Below are 25,149 nucleotides of genomic sequence, written 5' to 3' on the forward strand. Positions count from 1 at the left end.
GTAATCACATCTTATTAATATTGCTTTTACAATCGCAAAATACTGCAAAGATAAATAATAATAGTGTTTTTAACAATACAAATTTTAGAAAAATCTTGCAAAAACTTTAAAAAATACAAAATAGCTAAACAGCAAAAAAAAAAAATTAAATAAATAAATAAGGATTTAAGGATGCGGGTGAAAGATAAAGTTATGTTTGAAGTTCGATTTTATAATTTACTTTTTTGTTAAATATTTGTATTTTATACCAAAAATGTTGGAAAAAAATGAATCAACTGATATTACTTACCCACCTATACACATAATAAAATTTAAATTTTATATATATATATATATATATATATATATACACATTAAAAAAACTAGAAAAACACAAAAGCAATACAAAATTTGGAATTAAAAATAAAAATATTTTTTCCATTAACTTTGCAATCTCAAGGAGTTTCTGTGCTTCTTTTTACTTAAAAGATTTAAATGAGTAAAAAAAACATAGGAAAAAATTCTTACTTGCACAGATGACTAGTTAGAAGCTCCAACATTTTGAAATTTGGTTTAGGCAGGGAATGGACTAAGGAATGAATGTTATTAATTCTTAAAATCCTATTTTCTTGTTCTGAAAGCATAAAGATAAATACAATTATTTTAAACATATATTACGACTTTTAAAGTAGGAATGTATATCCTACAGCACAGGATAAAAAAAATTTAACAAGAATTTATACCTTCACAAAAACACATTCATATTCAGAATTTAGAGCATTACAAAGTTTTGAATTGATCCAAATGGCACAAAAAATGCGTCATATTCATAAATCAAACATTCAGTTAGCAAACTGAGATTTTATTTCTGGAAGCCTAGGTTACTTAAAAAAAAATTTTTGAGTCTCGTTTTTAGATTTTGAAGCAAACAAGATATCATGATTTCTCAAAATCTTTTGAACACTGACATAGAAATCTCTGCCACAGAATTTCGAACAGAAATTAATGATTTGCAGTATAGTAATATTTTTGAAGAAATTATTTTATTGATTATTAAATTTTATTTATTGCGAAATTCGTATCAAACAGCCATGGCTGGGATTCGATCCCGGTGCACCTCATCGGAAGGAGAATGCTCTATCCCCTGAGCCATCATGGCTCCTATGTATGTATGCAATTGTTCACACACCACCCAACCATAGCCAAGCACCTGCACCTGGTTTTTAAGGATCTATCTTTTTAACAGACATGGCAGGTATGCCATATAATTCTGATCTCGGTCTGACGACACAGATTGCATCTAATCTCGTAACCACAAACTTCCACATTACAAAAAACTAGAGGACTTTAAGCCATGACAGATTTAACTTGCACCTTGAAGTGTATATTTTAAGTTGGTTGTTTAGTCAGCAGCAGGATCAAACCAAAAACCCTGGCTCTTCCCCAGCAAGGTGAAGGACACCATTACCGACTGCCCTACCAAAGCAGTTATGTAACTGCTCTCTTTTAAAACATTTAAAATTAAGGTTATGGAATAATTACCATACCATATTTTAGTCGAAAAAAAACAGGTATTTTAGCCATTAGGAAAAATCATTCACACATGAAAATTTTTAAACTATTAAAAGTTATTTACTGCTTTATGCAAATAGCTAGAACACTCTATATTAATATTTAAACTGTCATGCTAAGTTAGGATAATTTACATTAAATCTTCCTACCATACCATTTTTTCCAGTGAAAACTCTACAGGAGACCATCTAGGTCCTACTCTTATACTGAGTGCTGCATAGAAAGTTATTAGATTAACAGAGCTCTATGAGATAAAGCAAATATTAAAAATACTATTAAAATGGAACCATCAGAAGAGAGACCTAAGCCTTTTAAAGCATGAAAAAAAAAACAATAGAAAAACAAATAAACTAATATAATCTGGCATCAATAAATCAGTAAAATTAAAAAGTTTTAAGTAAACATTTAAATAGTTCAAATTTTTCTTAAATAAAACCAGGTTCTTTCACAGGGTGTGTAGCCAAATTTCTCAACAAAAAATAAGCAATTTTTCAGCACTTTTCAAGCACTCAAAAATATTTTTAAGCACTTTAAAAAATATATCATTAGGCAGGGTCGGCAAGTTTTTGACAATTGACTGTTTTATCCGGTTTTAACCGTCATGTTAGGGAAAAAACTTTTGGCATAGTTTTTGACAATTGTCAAAAATCATGAAATTTTGAATAATGTAAAACAAATGGCGTTTTCATGCGCTACTAACCGACTATACACCGAAATAGACTGGGGTTGAATTAATTGTGAAAACATTGAATAGAACAATGTGAACAGTGTCTTTTTGCATAATACGTGGCAAAAATCAACATAGTAAAGGGAAAATGAAGCACTTTTTAAAAACACCCAATGAAAAAAGCACCTTTAAGGGCTTTTAAAAAATGAAAATAAGCACCTTAAAGCACTTTTTAAAAATGCTACGCACCCTGTTTCAGTTTGAAGGGGAAAAATATATCCTTATATTTTTTACAATATAAAATTAATCTTGAGTAAAATACTAAGACCAATTCAACTGCAAGTAAATTAAAAAATAAAGAAGCTCAAAATATTTTAGAATAATTAAAAAAAAAAAACCTTGTTAACAACGGATTGGCTGAAATTTTTAGCAGAATGCTGAATGTGAATTGAAAATAAAATAAAAATTTATGTATGTATTTGTAAGAATATAAAGGTTTATTTTACATATTTTAAGTGCTATCAATACATAAACAACCTAGTTTAATTTTGAATTTTTAGAAATTGCAGTCTAGACTTCAATGAAAAATATATTTATTGGAGATAATTTCATAGTAAAATACAGTTTGTGAAGGAAAATGAAAAATCTTAGTTTGGAAGAGCAACAAGATTTTGTTTATGTGTGTTGTCATCACATAAAAAAACAACAACATACATTTAAATTTTACTTGAACTTTTCGGTTATGGCTGGTACAAGTGATGGATCAGAATAGAAGGTTTTATCATGCTAAGTGCAAACAGCTTAACTCACTTAAAATATGATAATAACAATCAAAATCTATCAAATTTTTAAATTTGCTTTAATTTAGCAACATTTCAAATCATTAAATGCATATAGATTAATCAACCTACTTGCTGCAGCAATAAATGCACCATGCAATCGGAATGTAAGTAGAGGTTCAGGAAGATTCCTAGAAATAAATAACACATTTAGCAGTGCAATATAATAAAAAACAAATTTTAACTACTTACACTGTTAATATCGATAACATGAAAAGAAGTAGAACTATTTGTGTCTGCAAGAGCAATTCAACTTCTCTAATAGCAGTTTTGCAACAATATATTATTAATATTAGTTAAAAGGTAGTCTAAATGTAGAAATTTTAATTATTTATTTTAGAAATTTAAAAATGACTTAAAAATTTTTTTTTTTCATAATTGTACATCTCATCAATTTCCATGAAATGTGTTGGAGAATTTAAAGTTCAAATTATTTTTAGGAATGCATAAAATAAGTAGATTTTTAAGGTTGGGAAATATATTGAAAAACAGAGGCCAATGTCTAGATAAATTATTGAAGAGTTCAGAGGCAATGTGAGGAGCAATTGCATGATAAGAAGGTGGCATGAGAATGCACAACTAATGAGTCTGACATGCAACAATGCCTCACAGAGTCACGATGGGAATTTTTTGATCAACTCTCCCAAGATCTCAGCAATCAACTCCCCCAGGAGCTCACCCTTGATCTCTCCAATGTGACTTATTTCTTTTCAAGCACTTAAAGTACTTTATTCTTGTTAAACAATTTCAGCACAATGACAGATTTGTAGTCCCTTAATGATTGGAATTGCAGGTGGTATCATTCTTTGACCAGAACATCTAAACACTCAGGCCCCACTACAATAAATGCCTAAATGATTGTGGTACCATTGTTGAAAATAGTCTAGCCATTGTTGCTCAATATTTAATGCATTACAATTGGATTTCTCTTTTTCTTGTGTTGCTTAGCACAATTTACTTTGTAGATTACCCTACATTATATTTAGCATTTAGGCTCTATTGCAAAAATACTTTTAAAATTTTGATATAAAAATGCAAATTGTTTAAGAAATTTTGAGGACAGGATAAGAAAGTTCAAGAAACAAATAAGCGACAAAAAAATAAATAAAAATCAAAAAACTTAATTGCTAAAAAATGCACTTTAAGAATGCCTTTTTTTAGTTACAGTAATAATTCTAACTAAGTTACTTTATATTCATATTTAACATCACCAGTTATTGAGGTTTTTATGTATATAAATACCGACCCAACATCATCCTCAATATTTAAATAAAAAATCATACAAAAATATATAATAAGAAAAGAAAGGTTGAATTTTGGGTTCAAAGCAGTAGCGACGAAGGAGGAAAAGGAGGGCAAAAGTTGCTAAAAGAACTTTAAGAATTGAAAAAGGTGAAATTGCATGAAACACACACACATATATATGAATGACACTTTTTAAATACCACTCATAATTAGAAATTTCTCAATTTCTGGACTTGGGAACTCTGAAGCAAGGCCATTTATAACTTGTCTTCAAACTTAAATTTGTTAGGATGTGAATGTTTTTTTTTTTTCAAATTAAAAATGATTTAAATAAGCTTTAATCAGAAATGAATATAACATAAAAAACAAATTACCTGAAAAAGTTTTTTAGTGCACTAGTGACAGTTTTTAATTCACATTCTTCGTCATCTACACTGATCAAGTTATTTCCTTTATTTTCTAAAAACAGATAAATAAAAAAAATTAATAATAGTTAAAAGGTTTTACAACCAAAAAGGATAAATATTTCAACCAAAAATTATTTAACCCACCAAACAACAAACTACTTTCCAGTAAAGAAAATTTGGTAAAAATTATATTTGATAAAACTATAGCATAAAAAAAGGTGTCAAATATTATAAGCAAAAATTTTTATAAAGATAAACAATTCCTTTTTAAAGAAAAATAAATAATAAAAAGGTAGATGTAGTGCATATCATTCTTCTTCATCATTTTTCTTCATTCTTATTAATTATGAAAAAAAGAAACTTCTTAAAATGATCTTGGCAAAGCTTGATTTTCACCATATCAGTTAAACAATAAGAAAGAAATTACTATAAATTTTTTTTTAAAAAATGACCTTATTATAATTCCTTAAAATGCGCAGATAAAAATTGTTAATACATTTTATGTTGAAATAAATTACCTAGAGCTAGCTGTGTTAATTTTAAAACTTTGGAATTAACACCCACAAGTCGATACAAGCCTTGATCTTGCAGTCCCTTTGATTCAATGAAATTTATGCACCACTGGACAAATGAAAATCCACTTTCATCAAGAGCATCTGAAGAAAAAAAGACACAACACTTCATATATATACTTCTGATAGTAAAACATTCAACAAATTCCAATAAATTACCAATTCTTTACATCTAATTTATCTAAAATAATCTATCTAAAACTACGCAACTACACAATAGAAATATTTAAATAAGGTCAGTAGTTTTCATATAATAAAATATCTTCCAGCGTAAAATCATTAAATCAAGTTAAAAAAAAATATGTAACCATAGGCTAACTTATCTTTTTAAGCTTGAAACACAGGAAGACATTTGGCATGAGAACATTTGAAGCCATTTAGCAAAAAATTTATAACATATTAGATTTGTGTGCATCAGGCATGATAATTGTGTGTATCAAGTGTAAGGTGTGGTAGAAGAGTAGCAATATATTTACAGAATTAATATGAGTTTAGAATAAGCAGTTAAAAACTATAAGTAAAAAAGTCTAAAAACCATGAAAAAATAAAAACTGGCTGTCTTTCACTGAAATGTCCCAATAAAAAAAAACTTCAAATGGATTCCATAAGATGTAAAAAGTTAAAAAGGATGTTTGCATTTAATAGAAGTAACATAATATTTGTATTAAAAGAAACACTTAACTTTTTATTAATCTTACATCTGTTAGGCAAATTTTAAAGAAACTTTCAATCAGCTTTTTTTTTTAAATATCTTGTTAGATTTCAAATTCTTACTATACTTTTCAGTTAGTAAATTTGTAAAAATAGCTTGATTATAAACAACAAAAAATGCAACATTCAATTATATATATATATGTATATATATATGTGTGTGTGTGTAGCATAAAAAGCTTTGATTATTCTTTTTATATTATTTCCTTATCTAAATTCTGATCCATCTTAATTTATTATTCAGAATCAAATACTTTCTCACACTTTACTAATCACATTCTGTCTTTTTATTCTATATTTAGATTCAAGTATGTAAGAAATAACATTTTAGAATTTTCCCTTTACTAAATGTGAGAACCACATTATTTCCTCGACCTATTTAATGGATCAATTGCAATTACTAAGATTTCCTTTTTTTCATGAGATGTAACCTATCATAGGGATAAACTTGTGTTACTTTCCCTAAGATAAAAACTCAAGCACAAGGGTTTTGGATTGTAATTTAAAGCTCTGCCAATTTTCAAAAATGTCTCAATAAAAAGTGTTTACGTTCTATCTGTTTTTCCTGCTTGGTCACTTTGTCATGAAAAGCCGGCAGGATTCCTGTGTTTCTTCCAAAATGCAGGTGAAAAATAAAACAAATCCCACTGTTCCCAATAAGAGTGAGTTCTAGAACTGCGCCTTCCAGAAAAACAATCATGTCTGATGGCGAATACATTATCAGAAGTGGCGACGAGGTTGTGTGTAGAACAGAAGTTCGATTTCTGATAGATATGACATTTCTGTGATTTAAATAAATAATTGCCTAATGCTGACCCATCCTGATAAAAACTGAGACCAAAAGTAAGTGTGGATTTCTGTGTTCAGCTAATTGAAAAGAATACTTTCATTGAGGCGAGAATCTGGACAGTTTAAATTTGCTGGAATTGACATCCTGAATAAAAAAAAGAAGAAAAAAAAAGAATAGAAAAATGGGTAAAAGTTTTCCAAAAGTAAAATGTGTTTTCTCAAACAAAACGATTCAATGAATAGTGATTCCTTTTTCATCATCCATTAATGTTTCTTCTCACCTGCTGGTGTTATGTAAGATATTTTCTTCGCTGAATTCGAAAAGAACTATTAAAACTCTAAATGTATTTAGATAAATTTCAATTGCACAAAAATTTTTTAGTAATTAAATTGTGACATAAATTTTCAGGGGTTAACAACAAATTAACAATGCCGTTTTTTTCCAGACATGCTTGGGCATGAAAAAGATTGATTTCATTTTGTTCTACCATTGTGCCTTTAAATTTCTGAAATGGTATTTATTCTCTATTGAATGCTTTTGAATTCATATTCATACTTAGATTGTGGGTAATTTAGAATACAATGACATGGTTATTACAATGACATTGGTATTTATATTTGATATTATTTTTAAAATTTAATACTTTTAATGTAATTTTTTCCGCTTCTTGATTCAGTAATCTGAATATTACAATCAGTATTTATAAATAGAAAATATTTAAAAGAATTATTATTTATTTTATAATTTTATATGCTACTGTTTATATGATTGATATGGCTACAATTTGTATGATTTATTGATTGTATGAATAAAATTTAAATTTTTGTTTTATATATTGTGCCTAGGTTTTAGAAAAATAAGGAATTAAAATATTTGATTTTATTCCTTCTAAATGTAATTTTTCAATTATTGAAATTTATTTTTAATGTTTGAATGCCCTTAGGAGAAGCAAACGTTTTAAAATTTAACATGGATAAGGGTTTAGCCCCTGTTGAGAAATTTTCCACTAATATGGAAGCATCAAATAATGTAATAATTGATACAAATAACTTAAAAAATGAATTAAATATATGTTTTCAAAATTTAAATTTGCATTAAGATAAAGCAGAAGAAAAACTGGAGGATTGAGCCTGACATTGGTGCTCAGTTCACAGCTTGGCTCAGAAATTTCCAAAAACAAACAAGAGATTGCAAATTAAATGAAGAAAGGAAACTTAAAACTTTTATTTATTTTATTGCTTAAAATAATGTTTTCCAAGATTTCATTTTTCAATGTAAAAACTGCACATATTTTCAAATGTTATTACTTCTTTAATTACTTTCGATAAAATACTGATATTTAAAGAGTTAAAGATATATTTGCAACAAAAATTATTTTTTAAAACTCACAAAATAAAAAAATATATTTCAAATGGAAATTCGTGTGAAGAAAGGTTTAAATGTACAATATATATATATATACAGTTGGGTTAAAGTTTAAATATTCTATAGTAACTAGTAAAATAACTTAAACTTAAGTCTTCTTAACTTTAAATCAAACATTAGAAAAAAATAATTAATACTTAAATATAAAGATAGAAAAAAAAAACTTACAAACATCTTGCTTAGGATTTTTTCCAGGTGTGTACTGGATCTAGAGTAAAAAAAAAGGAAAAAATGCACTTTTAAGAACTAATACCACTAAAATGTCATGTAATAGGACTTATTTTAGATCAACAACAAGAAAATTTGGCCAAGCTATATTTATATTGACCACAGTATTTTATTTAATGATTCATTGTTTAAATATCAAAAATAGGAGAGACGGACTAGTGATTAATTCTTTATTCCTTGTTTCATGAATGTTCAATAAATTTGGGATACCACAAAAACCAGGGATGAGATTAGCCAAAAGGCAATTTCCTTGATAGTAAATATTACGCAAGCGCAACCCTTTAATAATAAATTCCAGGCAGTTTAAGGTAATAAATAATGTGTTGACATACAATTGTGTACTAATCTATTATTATATAAATGATTACATTGATACTTAACATTTAGTGAAAATAAAAATTACCAATTGAAAAAATAAAGCTGGAAATTATATTTTTCCTCAGTTCACATAAGAGACAATTATTACTTGAAAAACTACCTGGTTTAGCAAATTAAAACTACTGAGAATATACATTAATATTTCATTTCTTTTAATAAATACTGTTATGTGATTTATAGTAAATATATCAGTAATATTACTTTTTAAATTATATTGAAAACAAAAACTTTAACAATGGACCGAATCATTATGTTCATATCATAGTCTAATCTAAGTAGAGCCCTCTGAAACATATCAATAACAGTGAAGTAGAAATATATACCGTATATTCCGGCGCATAACGCGCCCCGGCGTATAACGCGGACCCGTAATTTCTAATAACTTTTTTTAAATTTTAAGATATACTCTTCGTATAACACGCACGAAGATTTGGATTGTACATGTGCAATATCTCGTCTAGTATCAATAAAAAACCAGAAAGTCTTTTAGTGTGGGACATGTTTAGGTCCCACCTTACAGATAATACAAAAAAATTGCTGAAAGAATGCAACACCATTAGTTCAGCCATTGGACGTCTGCTTAAATAAACCATTTAAAGCCAATTTTAGAAAACAGTGGAACACTTGGATGTTGGTGGGCGAGAAAACCTTTACAAAAGGAGAACATATGCGCCGTGCAAGTTTGGAAACAGTGTGCGAATGGATGTTAAAAGCATGGGATGAAATTAAGCCTGAGATGGTTAGAAAATCATTCAATAAAATGCAGCATTTCAAATAGTCTGGACGGATCAGAAGATGACTATTTATTTATGGATGAGGGTAACACAGATGATGAAGACGAAACAGATTGTGATGACGTGCCTGAAGAAATAACGGAAGACGAATATAATGAACTATTTATGTAATAACGAAAATCAATAAAGTATATAGGTAAAGGTATGTTATTTCTTTAAAATAAAATTATTTTTCTTTATTTAAATTTTTTTAATCTATTATTTTTTATATTCGGCGCATACCGCGCACCCGTACATTTCAATGCTATTTTTTGTATTAAAAGTGCGCGTTATACACCGGAATGTACGGTAGTAACTACTTATACAAAAATTGCTAATTAAGTTTGAAAAATCACATGACAATCAGCAACTGATTAGATAATTGTTTTTCATTTGATAAGAATTTTGCATTTTATAGCATAAATAACAGCAATTATAAACAAAATTTTGATGATTAGTTAATTACTCTTTTCCAAAAAAAATAATAATAAATAAATAAATTAAATCCCTTTTTAAGTGATTGCTTTTGTTTGCTATATCTTTTATGTTTGCTATATTTAGTCGTTAGTCCATCTTCAAACATCTTGTGACAAATCCTATTTTTTTCTTCCTTGCAAGAGCACAGAATGTAAGTTGTGAATATATTCCCTTCCAGTTTCTCTGATGTTGTAACACTTACATATACTAATAATCGTCGTTAGAAAAACAGTCACCTTTACAGTAACTAATTTCAAAAAAATTACTTCTTACAAGAATCGCGATAGTTGATCTTAAAATTGCGTGAATATGAATAACAATTATGGATTTTGAAATCACATGACTATGAAACTAGATATACGATTTTGAAAATGAGAAAATACCAACTGGGATATAGAATTTTTAAAACGCGTAAATAAAAATCACGATTCATAATTTTAAGATAGCGTAAATATGAATCATGATGTGTAATTTTTAGATTGCATAAATAAGAATTATGATGCATAATTTTTAGAATGCAAATCCAAATGCCTTATTTTAAAATCACGTATAAATACGAAAATCAATGGTTGATATTATAAACGACATGAGCAAATCAAGACATTGAATTTAAAATTTGAGTGAATATGAATTGTTACATAGGTTTTTAAAAAGGCGCAAATATGAATCACAATATCATATTTTTAAATCTCATAAATAAGAATCGCAATGTACAATATTCAAATCGTGTGAATAAGAATCGCAACACACAAATGTGAAAAGCTATGTTTGATATTAAAATCGTATGAATAAGAATCGAGATATTAGCAGATTCCAGGCTTGGGACCTCTGAAAGGTTTGTAAGAAGCAGCGTCGTTTGAACTTTGAAAATCGGATTTATCTGGAGGGCGGGTAAAAAATTCGAAAAATCTTATCTGCTGCGTGTAAAAGGGGAGAAAATAGCTAAAATAAGTAAAAATGAGAAAGGATTGGTAGCTATGTAGTTTGAATTTTCTGTTTCTCTTTGAAAATCGGTGAATTTTCTGAAAAAGCGGAATACCTATGAAAAAAAGTGAAATTTTTAGAAAATCTGAAGTTTTGATAAAAAAGCTGAAATTCAAGAGATAAAAGTGAAAAAAGCGGAAAACCGCTAAAAAGCGGAAAAATCTCATCCCTGAAAAACATTATGTTAAAAAAAGTTTAAACCACAAATTTAATGCTTAAAATAAATATAACAGATCAGTTCAATAAGAGACTAAATTATTTCGGATATGTGAACCATTACAAAAAAAAAAAAAAAACAGTACAATAGTAATGCAAATCTAATTGCCTGTCACTATTTAGATGCTTATCAATGACTTAATTAAATCCTTAAAAAGAAGCATTTCAAGTTTACGGGGAGTGAGAAAACATTAATAAAATTTACAAGTAATCAGTATAAGACCAAAATAGATATATTTTTCCTATGAGTTATCATGACCTATGAGTCAGCAGAGTTTTCCCCTGAGTCAGTCGAGTTGAATTTACAGTCAGAATAATTATGAGACTATGAGATAAAATTTTTTTAATAAGCATAAGCATGTTTTACAAAGGTAAAATCTACAACAAAAGTTATAGGGAAAATAAATTTCATAAAAAAGAGAAGAAAATCTAAAAATGCCGAAAGGATGCAAAAAGAAAAGCAACCAAGCTAAAAGATATGGAAAGATGCTTTAAACTTGTTTTTCTAAATTAAAGAAAAAATAACAAAATTCTAGGCGGCAAAGAGAAAATGAATAAATTATGATGCATTTCTTGACACTGAATAAACATTTAAGATTCACAATGATTTTAAGAAAGATCCTTGGAAAGTAAGAGATCCTCGGAAAGTTAAACATAGAAAATGAATTTCATTCTTCAAATTAAATTGAAGTCCTCTATAAATTTTTTTTAGTTTTAAGTACAAAGAAAACTGAACTGGAAAGCTTTTTCTTATTTCTCTGTTATTTTTATGGTAAATAGTCTAGAAAATAACAAATTTATACCAAAAACTTATAAATTTCATGCTAATTTCCAAACACCAATTTAAAGAGTAATTTTGTTTGGTAAGTTCAAATATTTTCTTTCTTCCTGTAATATTAGTAAGTATCCTTTTTCAGTTAATATTCATAAAAATGAAGAAAAAAAACAAACTACAGTAGAGCGTCGATTATCCGAACAGCTCAGGACCGAACATGGTTTGGATAATGAAAAGTTCGGATAATGATAATTGGAAAGTTGTTTAAAATCTAGTGTAAATGATTATTATTTATGCACAAACATCCCTTCACACTTTTTCTATGCTTAGGACTGGCAGTACTATCTAAAATAGCTCTGGCATGTTTAAAAGTTTTTTTCTTCCAATTTTTAATTAATTTTTTTTAAAACTTTTTTTTTATTTTGAATTATTTTTATCATATTTCAGATTTTTATAATTTTTTTGTCAACTACTGATTTTACCACATTTCTCATTATTTTTCATTGCAAAAGAAATCCAGCAAAGATTTCGTTTCAAAGAAGATGCGTCTTTTTTTAAACAGCCATATATCCCTTATTATTTTTAAATAAATCAACTGAACTGGATCAACATCATTTTGACGTTCTAGCCAATTCATTGGAAAATGTAATGAATTGCATGCTTCTATATGAGAAGGTCTACTATTTTGAACTTGATCACTTACTTCGTCCTCTTCATCTCTGGAGTTCCGATTTTCATTCAAAATTTCAGCAACAATTTCATCATTTTCAACCGAAAGATCTACTGGTTCAGAAACTTCAGTTTCGTTTGTTTTTCTGTTAAGAATTTTATTCCAAGATTCAAGATTCCAAGCACTGTAATCACTAATCATTAACCGTAAGTGACAACTACTCATTCCCCAATTATAGAACTTCAGCACTTATCTATTCATAAACTCTTTCTGCATTCCAGTAGACTATCAAAATGAAGCTCGCATTCTTGGAAGATAATTTTCAGTTGTAAAGGGCTAAAGGGGTATGTAGGTTTAACTGTATCACAATACATGAATGTATGGCTACTATAAGAAAACTGCTAAAAAGATTGTAAATTAAATATGGTCTTCAGATGTTGGGGATATAATTTATTCTTCTTAATTTAGAAAAATTGTCAATAGGTTAAAAAGCATTCCAAACTTTAAAAAAAAAAAAAACGAATTCAGACATGATTCGGATAATTGGACGTTCTGATAATAAGGGTTTGGATAATCCGCGCTCTACTGTACTATGATAAGAAAGGGTCAATTTAATTATTGTTTGAAATGTACTGATGCAAATCTCATCAAACATTTAAGGGATAAAATCATGAGGTATGTTTGTGCAGAAATGACTGCATTCACTACACTTTCTTCCAATTATAGACATCTATCTAGACTGCATGGCTGAATATTCCTTCAAGAGACTTCCAACAATTTGTTGAGTTCATGCCATGTCAATTTTCTGCATTTTGTAGAGTTAGAAGAGATCTGGCATGATAGTAAGAGGTATCCCATGACTTATTTCACCTCAGTGTACATGTAACAAGAGAAACCATGGAATTACCCAGATATTATATTTTAATAATTCGCAACACATAGTTACATATTTTATTAAGTGCACCTTTTTTACATTAGAGTTAAAAAGTAAACGACAATATTTAATTATCATTTTTGCTTTTTCATACTCAGTCATCAAATAAGAGGTTAAAACAAGATTTTATTTATATTCCATGCAGTCAAGAAGAATCAATTTGATAATAAAATCAAGCATTTTGTGGTATTCTTTGATTAAAGAGCTAAGCAATATACATCAAGCAAGCTGACAAATATACCTTTTAAATGAAAAATAACAGCAAATCAAAGTCTGATATTAAAAAACTAGTGAAGAAAATCAAAGTTGAAGGACTTACTGGTTCTTTACCATCCATTGCATCTAACCACAATCGCTTGTCCTCATCAGATAGAGCTTGAAATGTATATGGCACAGGTTTATCTTCTGCAAATATGTCAAAGCAAAACCTTTTGTCTATAGAATCATACTGTCGTCTAAAAAATTCAAACAGAAATCATTTCTTTGAAACATATGCATAAAAGTGTCTGTTATAAGTAAAACAATGTACAAAGATAAAAATTAATTCAAACAAAGTATTATATAAACACACAGACAAACTTCATGCTTCATTAGACAATTATTAATCTATTGATAAAGTAATAATCAAAAAGAATATCACAAAATACTAAAAGAATCTCCTAAGATTTAAAAAAATTCTGTATTATAAACTTATTCATAACATTATATATCAGAAAATTATAATTTCAATGAAAAAAATTGGCAACAATAAGATTGCCAAAAAGATCAGCAACTCCGTAGATTGAAAAAAAAAGAGACTAGCATATATCACTAATGTAAAAAATGACATTTCTTGCGTAGATGTTTAAGCAATAGAAAATTTACCATTAAAAAATAGTCATATTAACTATTATACATTCTATATAACATTTATCATGACGAATTTTAAGGATCTTAATAATTGAAATTCAGTTTTTTATAGAGTATGATTGAGGTTGATTAAATATTTTAAAACACATAAATTTTAAAAACCTGTAAAAGACATGTTTAAAATGTATTCATTAAATACATACCCAATACATTCTTTAACAGTAATAGTTTCTCCATTCATCTGAAATGTAAAATTATGAGAAAACATCAGAGATTTAGACAAAAATATTGTAATTATCTGAAATTGCAAATATTAAAGTTAAGACATACCCTCCAACTACAACAGAATTTCTACTGTTTCAGAATTTTTTTTTTCTATTGGTAGCAAAGGTTATGCATAAATATCTTAACAAATTAGGAATCAAAGAATCATGTCTACTATGTCTCTACTATGCATAATTCAAACATATTTCAAATATTAGATTTACAAATTTTCATGGTAATAAGCTTGAGAAAAGTTTTATAAAAAATCTATTTCTTAAAAACTTTAAGCTTTAATTCACAATCTCTAGAAAAAGTGTTTTGCATGAACTTCAAATGTTGGAGGTTGTGTTTTGATTAAAAAATTTAAAATCAGCTAAAGATATTTTACTGCATTTAATAAAATGTATATGAATTAAAAATATAGGCATCTTAAAGAATAAAAAATTAATTCCAATTTTAATTATGAAGATTTAATAGAAACAAGAATATCATTTAAATTGAAATAGTCTGTGTTTTACTGCATGATGTTTTAATAAACTTTTTCATTGTTCATTAAACTAGGACTTCTCGTCAGGTTCCTTAAGCTTTTAAAAAAATGGCTTCAGATAAAGATTTTTTTTTTCAAAGCTGAGGCCTTTTTTCTATGAAACATACAATTTTACAAGAAAATACATTTATAAAAGAATTTATGCAATTTTAATTACAGACAAAAATTAATGAAACAGCACTTCTTAAAAAAAAAACACACACACACACAAAAAAATCAATAGTCACATTAAGTTAAATTTTAAAAAAAAATTAAGCAATAGAGGTTAGTAAAGATAAGCCTTGCTTAATAAATTTTGTATTAAATCTTATATTCTTCCTGAAATTAACCATATTATAAACAAATTGATAGTCAAATGATGGAAATATAACATTAAATTTAAAACTTCCTTTGTCAATTTCTCAAAAAGTTAAAGGAATAACATGGAGAAACAAATATATATGGATATATATATGTATGCATATATATGAATTGCATCGTCTACTTCCTCGTTGAAAGGCACCAGCCAGGCCAGAAGGGAAAGCCCCGGTATCCACGGTGCCATAGAGTCCAGACAGGAAAAGTCCCAAATAAATTAATAACTCTTACTCTTTTCGATTGAACAATCTAATGTAGCATTCATTCTTGATCCAGCACCGCTGCGTGCAGGCAGCTCTCACCGTGCATGATATCATAGTTAAACTTATTTCCTTTTTTTTTTATTAAATGTTAAGTTTCGTTATTAAACTACTGTCTTTTTTTCCCTCTCCTGCTCCACAAACTCCTACATGTATATAAATATAGATATGCGCGCACATGTGTATGCATATATATATGTAAGGGTTGTAATCAATTATCATCCTTGAACAATTATCTACTTCCTGGCTCAACAGCGCCGGAATGTCTTAAAAGGAAGCCTCAGAATACTTCATTGACTTTTAGTTATTACTTTCAAACTATTCAGTCTTTGTTATGCAAAGCTGTGTGTAGGAAGCTTTCTGCTTTTGATGTTGCTGTTATATTTTTTTTCTCTATAAAATTTGTTAAGTTCATTATTTTTTTCCTTCCTTGCCTCACAAACCACTATATATATATATATATATATANATATATATATATACACATCTGCAAAATGAACTTAAAGCTTTCATTTTTACTAAACACAAAAATTAAATTATAAAACTTACGTATTTTGATTCTTTAATTATTATGCATTCTTTCATTAGAAATTGCCATTGATTTGAGCCTAGTGTGTTATGAGCAAAACGTTTTACATTTTAATAGAAGGGAATAACTGTACATAATAGTAAACTAATTACGTTTAATTTGAAAATTTATCTTACCATGATTAACAGTGTGTTCTCAGGTTTAAATATGTTAAAATAATTTAATTATTCACATTTAACTTAATTTTCGATTTTAGGTTTGAAATATGCTGCCAGAGATTAGAGATATGTTAATCAAATATTCAATTAAGTATATTAAATTTGATGCTACTTCTCAAATGATTAGTAAAAATGTTTTTTTTTAAATCAAAATTAATCAAATGAGTTTTGAATGAACCTAAGTAATAAAATTATACACAGAAAAATGGACCAAAATATAAAAAGAAAAACTTTACTCTAATACAACTTACTATTTTTCCAATGGTTTGTGAATATGGCATCAATGAAAATTTCTTTTGGTACTTTTGATATTGGCAAAAATGTTTAGACCAGGTGGATCCTAAAGCTTCTGCAAGGAAGCAAAATTTTATAATTTATTAAAAATTGCAAAACTATTAAAACATGTAGGAATTATATTGAGGATGATAAGTTTTTAAGTCTTTGTTATTAATAACTTGCTCTTTCTTTTTCCGAGAAATGTTGGATATTCCTTGTGTAAAAAAGGAGCTTAAATCTAAGCAATACTAAACACAATTCTGGAAGAAATTTAATATTCTTGTACCAAAATTTTTATTAAAAATTACTAAGCAATGAGAGTAAATATTTCCAGTTTCAACGGGGCAATTCCCATGTATTGTATCTAAAATTTTTTTAAAGCATTTTGAAGAATTTGTGATTTAAAAATCTTTTTATTTGTTAAGCCAGATGACTTAGAATTTTTCCATAGATATTGAGTTTAATAAACAGTAAAAACCTGGTAATCTGAACAAGTTGAAATAATCGCTTTTAAATTTTTATTTCAATTGACATCCAAGTCATCTTGACCCTAACCTTGAGATACAAAATTCAGCAGCTTTCAAACCATGTTACACTGCTATGTATATTAGAGATGAGACGGTCTCAGATTAACGATAAAATTTTCATATACTTTTTTACAACTTTTAAACAAACTTCGGGATCTGTTATTAAGCATAAAAAATGTAAAATTTATAAAGTATAAAAATTTCGGCAAGCTATTTAGTTTGGTGCTTTTGCTTCGTGAGGCTAGCACTAATTGTCAAATGACTTCTATTTAGCTTAATATTTCGGTTTTCTTTTTTAATTTTTGTTTTAGTCATCTTGAAGTTTCAGTAGGTACAGTTTTCCTCTTTGCTTTTTCTTTCACAGGTTGGTGATAGAAAAGATTTTATTTTACTAATTTCTCTGCTTAGACATCAAAGGCCAAGTGACGATATTGCAAAATTTGGCCCTTATGCAATGTATATCCTGCGCTAGGGCAGATTCAAGCTCTAAGTAATCCTACGTATCTTGGGCTTGAGTGGGTTCGGATTAAAATTCGTAGAATTCAGATCTCTAAAAGAGAGCCCAAGCTCATTTCTAATGCATATGTATATGATTTTATCATCAAAGATAGAGATAAATTTTAATTGCAGTAAAATGACTCATAATACTGGATTTTAAAATAATGCTTTTGAATAACAGTATTCAAAGCTGTAACGTTTTGCAAGTTGAAGGCTACCATGTCCTTTAGAAATCAACATTTCATGTTTATTATCCTGTAAATCACATATCCTAATTACTTAACAAAAAGTTGCAATTTACAATTTACATACATGCAGTAGGCATTCAAGAAACTTCACTGTGATTTATATTCATGAGATTTACAGATATCACATTTAAACAACTATCACAGATGAATTATGTGTATCATTTCACCATGTATTTCAATAACCATCTTGATTCACCTCCACACTCTTTATTGCATAATTGATAATTTTTTTTTTTGTATTTCTTATAAATATTTTTTAAAGAGCATCTTATCATTTCTAATTTTTAAGGCAAAACATTGGTTCAAAACATATGGAAAAAATAACTTGCTTATCTTAAATTTTCATAAGTGAATTCAAATTTGAAATAACATTTATGAAATAACATTTATGAAATAAGTTTTTGAATAATCAGTAAAATAATATATTATCTAAACAGAGTACATGAGAAAACATAAGGTTAAAATTAAGAAATAAAAATTAACTTATTGAAAAATTGCATTTAAGTTATAAATATCATATTTTTGAAATTCTTTCTAACAATCAATTTTCAGAACTAATTGATGAAATAAAGCATATATTGATTAGTTTTAAGTATGAAAAATATTCCAACACAGGATTCAATAAGTTAGATTGAAAACTAATTATAAATTATTTCAAAACTTTCATAATCAGAAATCAGTATCACAATTAGATAAATAGTGATGGCAATTAGAAGAGCATTATTTTCTTTAACATATGAGTAGTTTTTAGTAAAAAAATAATAAAGAAACTGACATGTTTATCAAAATACTAAAACATTTCAATCACAGCAAATATACTTATGGGGTAGCAGAAATATACATAATTTGACTGTGAGAATAACTTATCATTAAGAATAATATCCATACACACCAGTGATTATAATTTTAGATACGAATAATAATATGTCACAAAAAAAATCATAGCTAGAATTTGCTGCTTTATTAAAATTAAATAAGTTTTAATTTCATTATATTGAAGCAGGAAAATTATATGAACAATTACCAAGAATATCAGTTAAAAAGATAAATAAATTAATAAAAGTATTAAATTCAAGTTTATAAATAAAACAACATTTGAATAAATAAAACAAAGGTAAGAAAATAATAAATTTTAAGTAGCTAATATTCTTTCGTTATAAAAACAAAATCTTTATATGTTAAAAATGTTCATTAAGAATATGCTAATTAGTTTATATAAATAGAAATATTAAAAATTTAACTTTAGTTAGCAACAACTATATTTTTCTTCAAATTCATGAAATAGTTACAGATAAGCAATTTGATCATTTTAATGACAGTTACAATGATGTGTATCATTAGTTTGATATTGTATGATCTACGAAGTTTCTAAAAACAAAAAGGTTTCATTGCTATTTCTAAACTTTTGTTTACAGTAATATCATTAAAAATGTCATAATAAAAAAAGAGAAAGTAGAAAAAAAGAAAAGCCAAATAAAACAAAATGAGATACCAAATTAAAATAACAAAATATGAAGACTTACTCTTTTCTTGTAAGAAGAGATAGCCCTGTCTTGTATACATTTTATTTAATGTACCTGGGTCTTGAGCTTTCTATGGTCATTTAAATAAAAATTCTTAAATAAAGAAAATTTACAAGAAAATAAAACAAAATCATAAACAAAAACAAACAAAAAAATAATTAAAAATAAAAACCTTGAAAATGAAAACTTTTTTGAAACTAAGCCCCCCAAAAAAAAAGGTTTTAGAAAAATTATCTAAAAATATACTAAATTATAAAAAATATACTAAATTATAACTTTGTAATGTAATTTAAAATTAACTCTGAAAAAGATTATTTCAAACTTTATTATTAACTCTTTATAAATGTATTTGTTTTATTTAAAATGTAAGGGAAGAAAACAGTATTTAATGAAACAATAGCTGTACATACATCAGAGTAGATATTTTTAGTATACTATTTAATAAGAGAGATATAAAATATATTATCGAACAGAATGCCATGAGTCTACTTTTTTAAATAAAATGACAAATAAACTGTATACAGTAAAATAATGCTTCATTTTTATGGCATTTAGAAGGAATTTTTAGCCCTTTAAATGTGGAAACATAATATTCATGATAATTTAGATGTCAGCCATAAAATATCTCCTCAAGATAAAATATAAAAATTTAGAATAAATAAAAGAGCAGCATGGGATGAACATCAAAACAAGTAGAATAAAAAAATTTGATTTTTGAAGTAAAAAAAGTTACATTTTTTATTTATATCAAAATAAATACAAGTAAATATGCTTTTTTGAAGTTTATCTTTAAAAATTCCATACCAATACATTTTTAAGTACAAATTGATACAATAACTTGATATTTTTGCTACCAGTATAATAGAATAATCAGTTCAAACTTTATTTTCTTAACACTGAAACATTTTCATCAAAAGAGGTTGGGCACAAAATATTACAATAGGATTAATTATAAATTTCAGCAATGAGCATCACTATTTATAATAATAAATTTAACAAAGTGATTACAAATAGAGAAGAGTTCCCTCTTTTTTGCATCCTTTTCCCTTACAGAATAATCAAAACAATTATTTATAATGAATTATACAGATATACATAACATATAAATATACATACTTCTAAAGTTTTTCTTTTTAGTTGTTCAGCTTCTTTGTCTGTAGCATTAAAATTATCTCTTGTCTAAAGAAATGTAAAACAATGTAGTTATAAAGTAAAATTATATTAATAATAAGGAATATTTCATTTGGTTTCATTCATTTGATTATATTTAACACATCAATAGTTATGAGGATATACAAAATTAATAATTTTTATTTACATTTAAATTTTTAATAAATTCAATGTATAATTGACTAAGCATACTTTAGACAATGTAATTTTTTAAATATATTAAATAGATACAGTAGAAGTTCTATCTAACACAATTTTATAAACTGCAACTACATAAACCACACTAGCTTTGTGGGTATAAACAATGAAATCTGCAGTTAAGAAATTTCTATAACCAACCAAGAACTATAAACTTTTTACATTATTTCTTTAGTTATTTGCTAAGAAGTTAAAATTTCAAAAGGCAAGTGAACCAAAATTAATCAATTTGCTTGAAATTAGTTCGAATTCTGTAGAATATTCAAATTTTTTCCCTGTAAATAATAAATACTGAAGTGTATATTTAATGTTTCTAAGTAATCGTTTTTAAAAACTATTTTAAAGCATTTTAAGATTGATCTGTTTCAGACAGTTAAATATCTTACAAATATAAAGATATATAAAACTTATCTAATACTAATTTAAATTTGTACTTTCTACCATCTGATCATTTGTAATCAAAACGATTGGAGTATAATTTTCAAATTTTATTTAGAATACTCAACATCGACTTCTACAATAAGAGAGGGGAAAAAAACAAATTTTTCAAATTCTAACTAGTGCTTGATAGATTCAATATTTTCTTATTAATACTGTTAAAATTTTCATCTCTTACATCTGCAGCAATGACTAATTCTGTGTTACATCACTGAAACCCACAGTAAGCATGATGTTTGAGTTAGATGAAACATTTTATAATATTGTACGATTCACAACCACTTGTAAATTATACAATTCTTTAAAAAAAAAAAAAAAGAAACATGGAAAATGCTTATGTTAAAAAAGTTAATTGGTTTGAAAAAGCAGAATTTTTTTTTTTTTTTTTTTTTTAAGTTAAGTCATTAATTACTGATTTCAAATTTAGTTTCAGATATGAGCCATTATTTAAAAAAAAATTGAAAAAGCTTGTTAAAAGGAAACAAATGCAGCTTTTTTGTTTAAAACAAAAACTTTTTAGTAGAAAATAAATAATGTCAAATTAGACTTAAACCTTCTTAAAAATAATATAATTATTCATAATTGGTCTTACTCTTTGAAGTCGTCGTTGCAGATCTGTCATAAATGGTTTAAATTCATTAGCCACTTCATAGCCTGAAAAAGTAAAATAATAGTTAAAATGAATTAAAATAAATGCATACCTACCAGGAAAAAAAATAGGAACACGTCATGCGGTCGCGACATTAAAGTTAACTTCTTTACACTAAATGTTTGCATAATTGTAACTATAAAATTTGATGTAACAATTATTATTGATTATAATACATATCAACTGACAAGATTTCTGATTATTATTCTTATTCAACAAACTAATTAAACAGAAATGATAGCTGATTTTAGTAATTTAAAACATATTTAAAAAAAAAAAAATATTTTATTATTACTCAAAACATATGTGACAATAAACACATATAAAAAAATATTCAATTATTCTTGTTAAGTGCTACAGTTGTAGCAGATTTGGCTGATTTTAAAAACTTTTCATCAGACACTTGTCTATAACAAGGCTGAATCATTTGGGACTTGGTAATCAAAATTGCCTGCAAAGTAGACACATTCATGCTACCCCTAAACTCAGTCTTATTTTTTCGCACTAGACTAAAAAGTCTTTCACAGGCTGCATTACTGTGAGGAAATGTTAAAATTCCTAACATCACCCTTGATAATCTCGCATATTTTAGTTTTCCTAGAGGACCTTTCTCTTTAGAGAGTTCTGCCCACTGCTTATCAGCTCTTTCATTATTTATAGTAGATTCAGGACATTTTTCAAGCTGATAGGACAGAAACTCTGACTCGAGAGTATCAACTGCATCAAAATACGATTCATAATTTTCTTTAAGTAGCATAGAGGGATATAAGTCAATAAAATATTTCACAGATGAAAATGTCTTCTCAGTTTTTTTTAGAAATTTCAGCATGTTCTAATAATGGCAAATTATGAGGGAAATTAGCAATTATATAATCACAAGATGCACAGAAGTATTTTCTCACATGAGAAAAAAACTCTTCAGCTCTTTCTTTGTTAGAGAGTTCTTTAATGGAGTCCTTGCATTCAGAGCCAACAACTAACTCATCATCTTTTTTTTGGTTCTCAAATATGTTATACCTAACATCAAATACAGAGTTTGAACTGCTAATAACACTTACCTTTACAAATCTACTTAATAATTCAGTGAAAAAATTTGCAAGTTCACGTTTTGTTTTGTGAACCTGAGGTTCTTCATATTGAAACAATATGTTGAATTTTTCAAAAACGATAATGACATTTTTTAGAAAGAAAGCTAAAGAATGATGCAAATTAGAACTAAGGACGAGAAAAATTCTTTCATCTCTACCTAAAAATTTCTTTAAGTTCTCTTGAGAAACTTTTGTTTTTAAACCTTGCTTAAACCCATCATTTGACTTCATTTTCTGTTTAGATTTCATCTTTTTTGAACAGACTGGGGCAGTATCGGAAACCTTGCGCTTAGTATTTTTTATTTTAGACCCCTCACCTTCTGTTTGAACATCTTCATTTGTTTGTTGCTTCTGTAATTTTGGTATTACATACGCCGAAATTTTTGGTGAGAAATCTGTAGTTACTTTGCTCTCAGAACACACTTCTTTGAAATATAAGAGAAGACTTCTCCATTGTTCAAGTAAGCGAGTGATACATTTACCAAGGGATAACCATCCTGTCGCACAATGTTTTAGAATTTTTTTACCACCTTCTTTGTCAAACATTTGAAATTTTTTAAATTCTAATTTTCGTTTCCCACTTCTATGAAAACAATAATAAATATCTATAAGTATGTCATCAAATGAAATGGGCAAAGTCCTTGCTCATTTTTCAGCCGCCAGGTTGATCAGATGACAAAGGCAGCCAAAAACTAACAGATTAGAATGATTTTCCTTGAGATATGCACTAACTCCTTTGTTTTTCCCCATCATATTCCTTGCATTATCGCAGGAAAACGATAAACAATTTTCCCATGGTATGCTGTGTTCAGAAAAAAAGACACAAATTAGATTGGCAATAGTTTGACCTGTACTCGAATCATTTAAAACTGGCAAAGATATAAGAGTGCAGCTCAATAACTCCAACACATCATCGAAAAATGTGACCACGATTGGATACATTTGATTGTCCGACGAGTCATTGCTCCCACCTGTCGCTATATTAAACACATTAGTCGTCAGCTTTTTTATAATTTGCTCGGAAGTGTTATTTGCGATTTCTTGAACCAAATAACTAGTTTTCGTTCTCCCGCACGAGTATTTTTTTACCTCCAGCGTATTTGGAAACATTGCACAAAACAACTTTGATGCATGGTCCGCAGCAGCTAACGGAATATTGTGTTCAAGGAGAAATCCTGTGAACAATAGTTCGCTTCTAATTGATTGTAGATCAATAGTGGACGACACAAAATCGGAAATTTTTGAAGACTTTTTCATATTTGTATACGCGGTAGCATGCTATGCTGTTTTCCCGTGTGGAATGATATCACACTTTCCGCCATGTGTGCTATACTAATGTCTGTATTGCAAGCAAAACATAACGCATACAATGTCCCCTTTCTTGATTTTTTTTGATGAAATCAAATTCTTCACTATAATTGTCGCGAAGATAATTTCGCCGAATTTTTGACATTTTTTCAGATTACCACGTGGAAAAACATTCAAAGCTAAACTCAAATCGAAGAGATGCGTTCAGAGTAAACATTCAACACCGGTACGGTTGCAAGTAAAAGACAAGGAGTCAGGAAGCTAAAATTTCCTCTTGGTGCCTGTGAGGCGACCCGTACATACGTCATCAAATATACGAATGGAGCTAGAGGTGGAGCCAAGTGATAACGCGACTTGATTGGATTTCGCCAATCGGACATGGATCGCTTTGTAGAGTAAAAGAAAAAATTACGCTATGATGAAAAATCGGAACATTTTGACCCAAAATCGTATTATCGGAACAAGGCATAAAAATCGGAACCATTCCGATAAAATCTGTACATTTGGCAGCTATGTAAATGCGATTAAATACTGTTAACTCTAATAGTGACAATTCAAAC

General features: G+C 27.5%; 1 protein-coding gene across 1 annotated transcript in view; it reads right to left on the minus strand.

Annotated features, from left to right (window-relative positions):
- The window catches only part of LOC107452118 (rho GTPase-activating protein 26), a 49,923-nt gene that overhangs the window by 11,957 nt on the left and 12,817 nt on the right, over positions 1-25,149 (minus strand). Inside the window, exons 8-18 of the mRNA XM_016068430.3 lie at positions 22,137-22,198; positions 20,855-20,917; positions 19,739-19,808; positions 16,918-17,015; positions 14,695-14,732; positions 13,962-14,097; positions 8,376-8,415; positions 5,228-5,365; positions 4,677-4,761; positions 3,130-3,188; positions 508-613 (exon numbers count right to left, since the gene is read on the minus strand). Coding sequence (XP_015923916.1) covers positions 508-613; positions 3,130-3,188; positions 4,677-4,761; positions 5,228-5,365; positions 8,376-8,415; positions 13,962-14,097; positions 14,695-14,732; positions 16,918-17,015; positions 19,739-19,808; positions 20,855-20,917; positions 22,137-22,198 — 895 coding nt within the window. The remainder of the gene's footprint in view (positions 1-507; positions 614-3,129; positions 3,189-4,676; positions 4,762-5,227; positions 5,366-8,375; positions 8,416-13,961; positions 14,098-14,694; positions 14,733-16,917; positions 17,016-19,738; positions 19,809-20,854; positions 20,918-22,136; positions 22,199-25,149) is intronic.

This window comes from Parasteatoda tepidariorum, chromosome X1 (genome assembly GCF_043381705.1).
Source record: "Parasteatoda tepidariorum isolate YZ-2023 chromosome X1, CAS_Ptep_4.0, whole genome shotgun sequence".
NCBI lineage: Eukaryota > Metazoa > Arthropoda > Arachnida > Araneae > Theridiidae > Parasteatoda > Parasteatoda tepidariorum.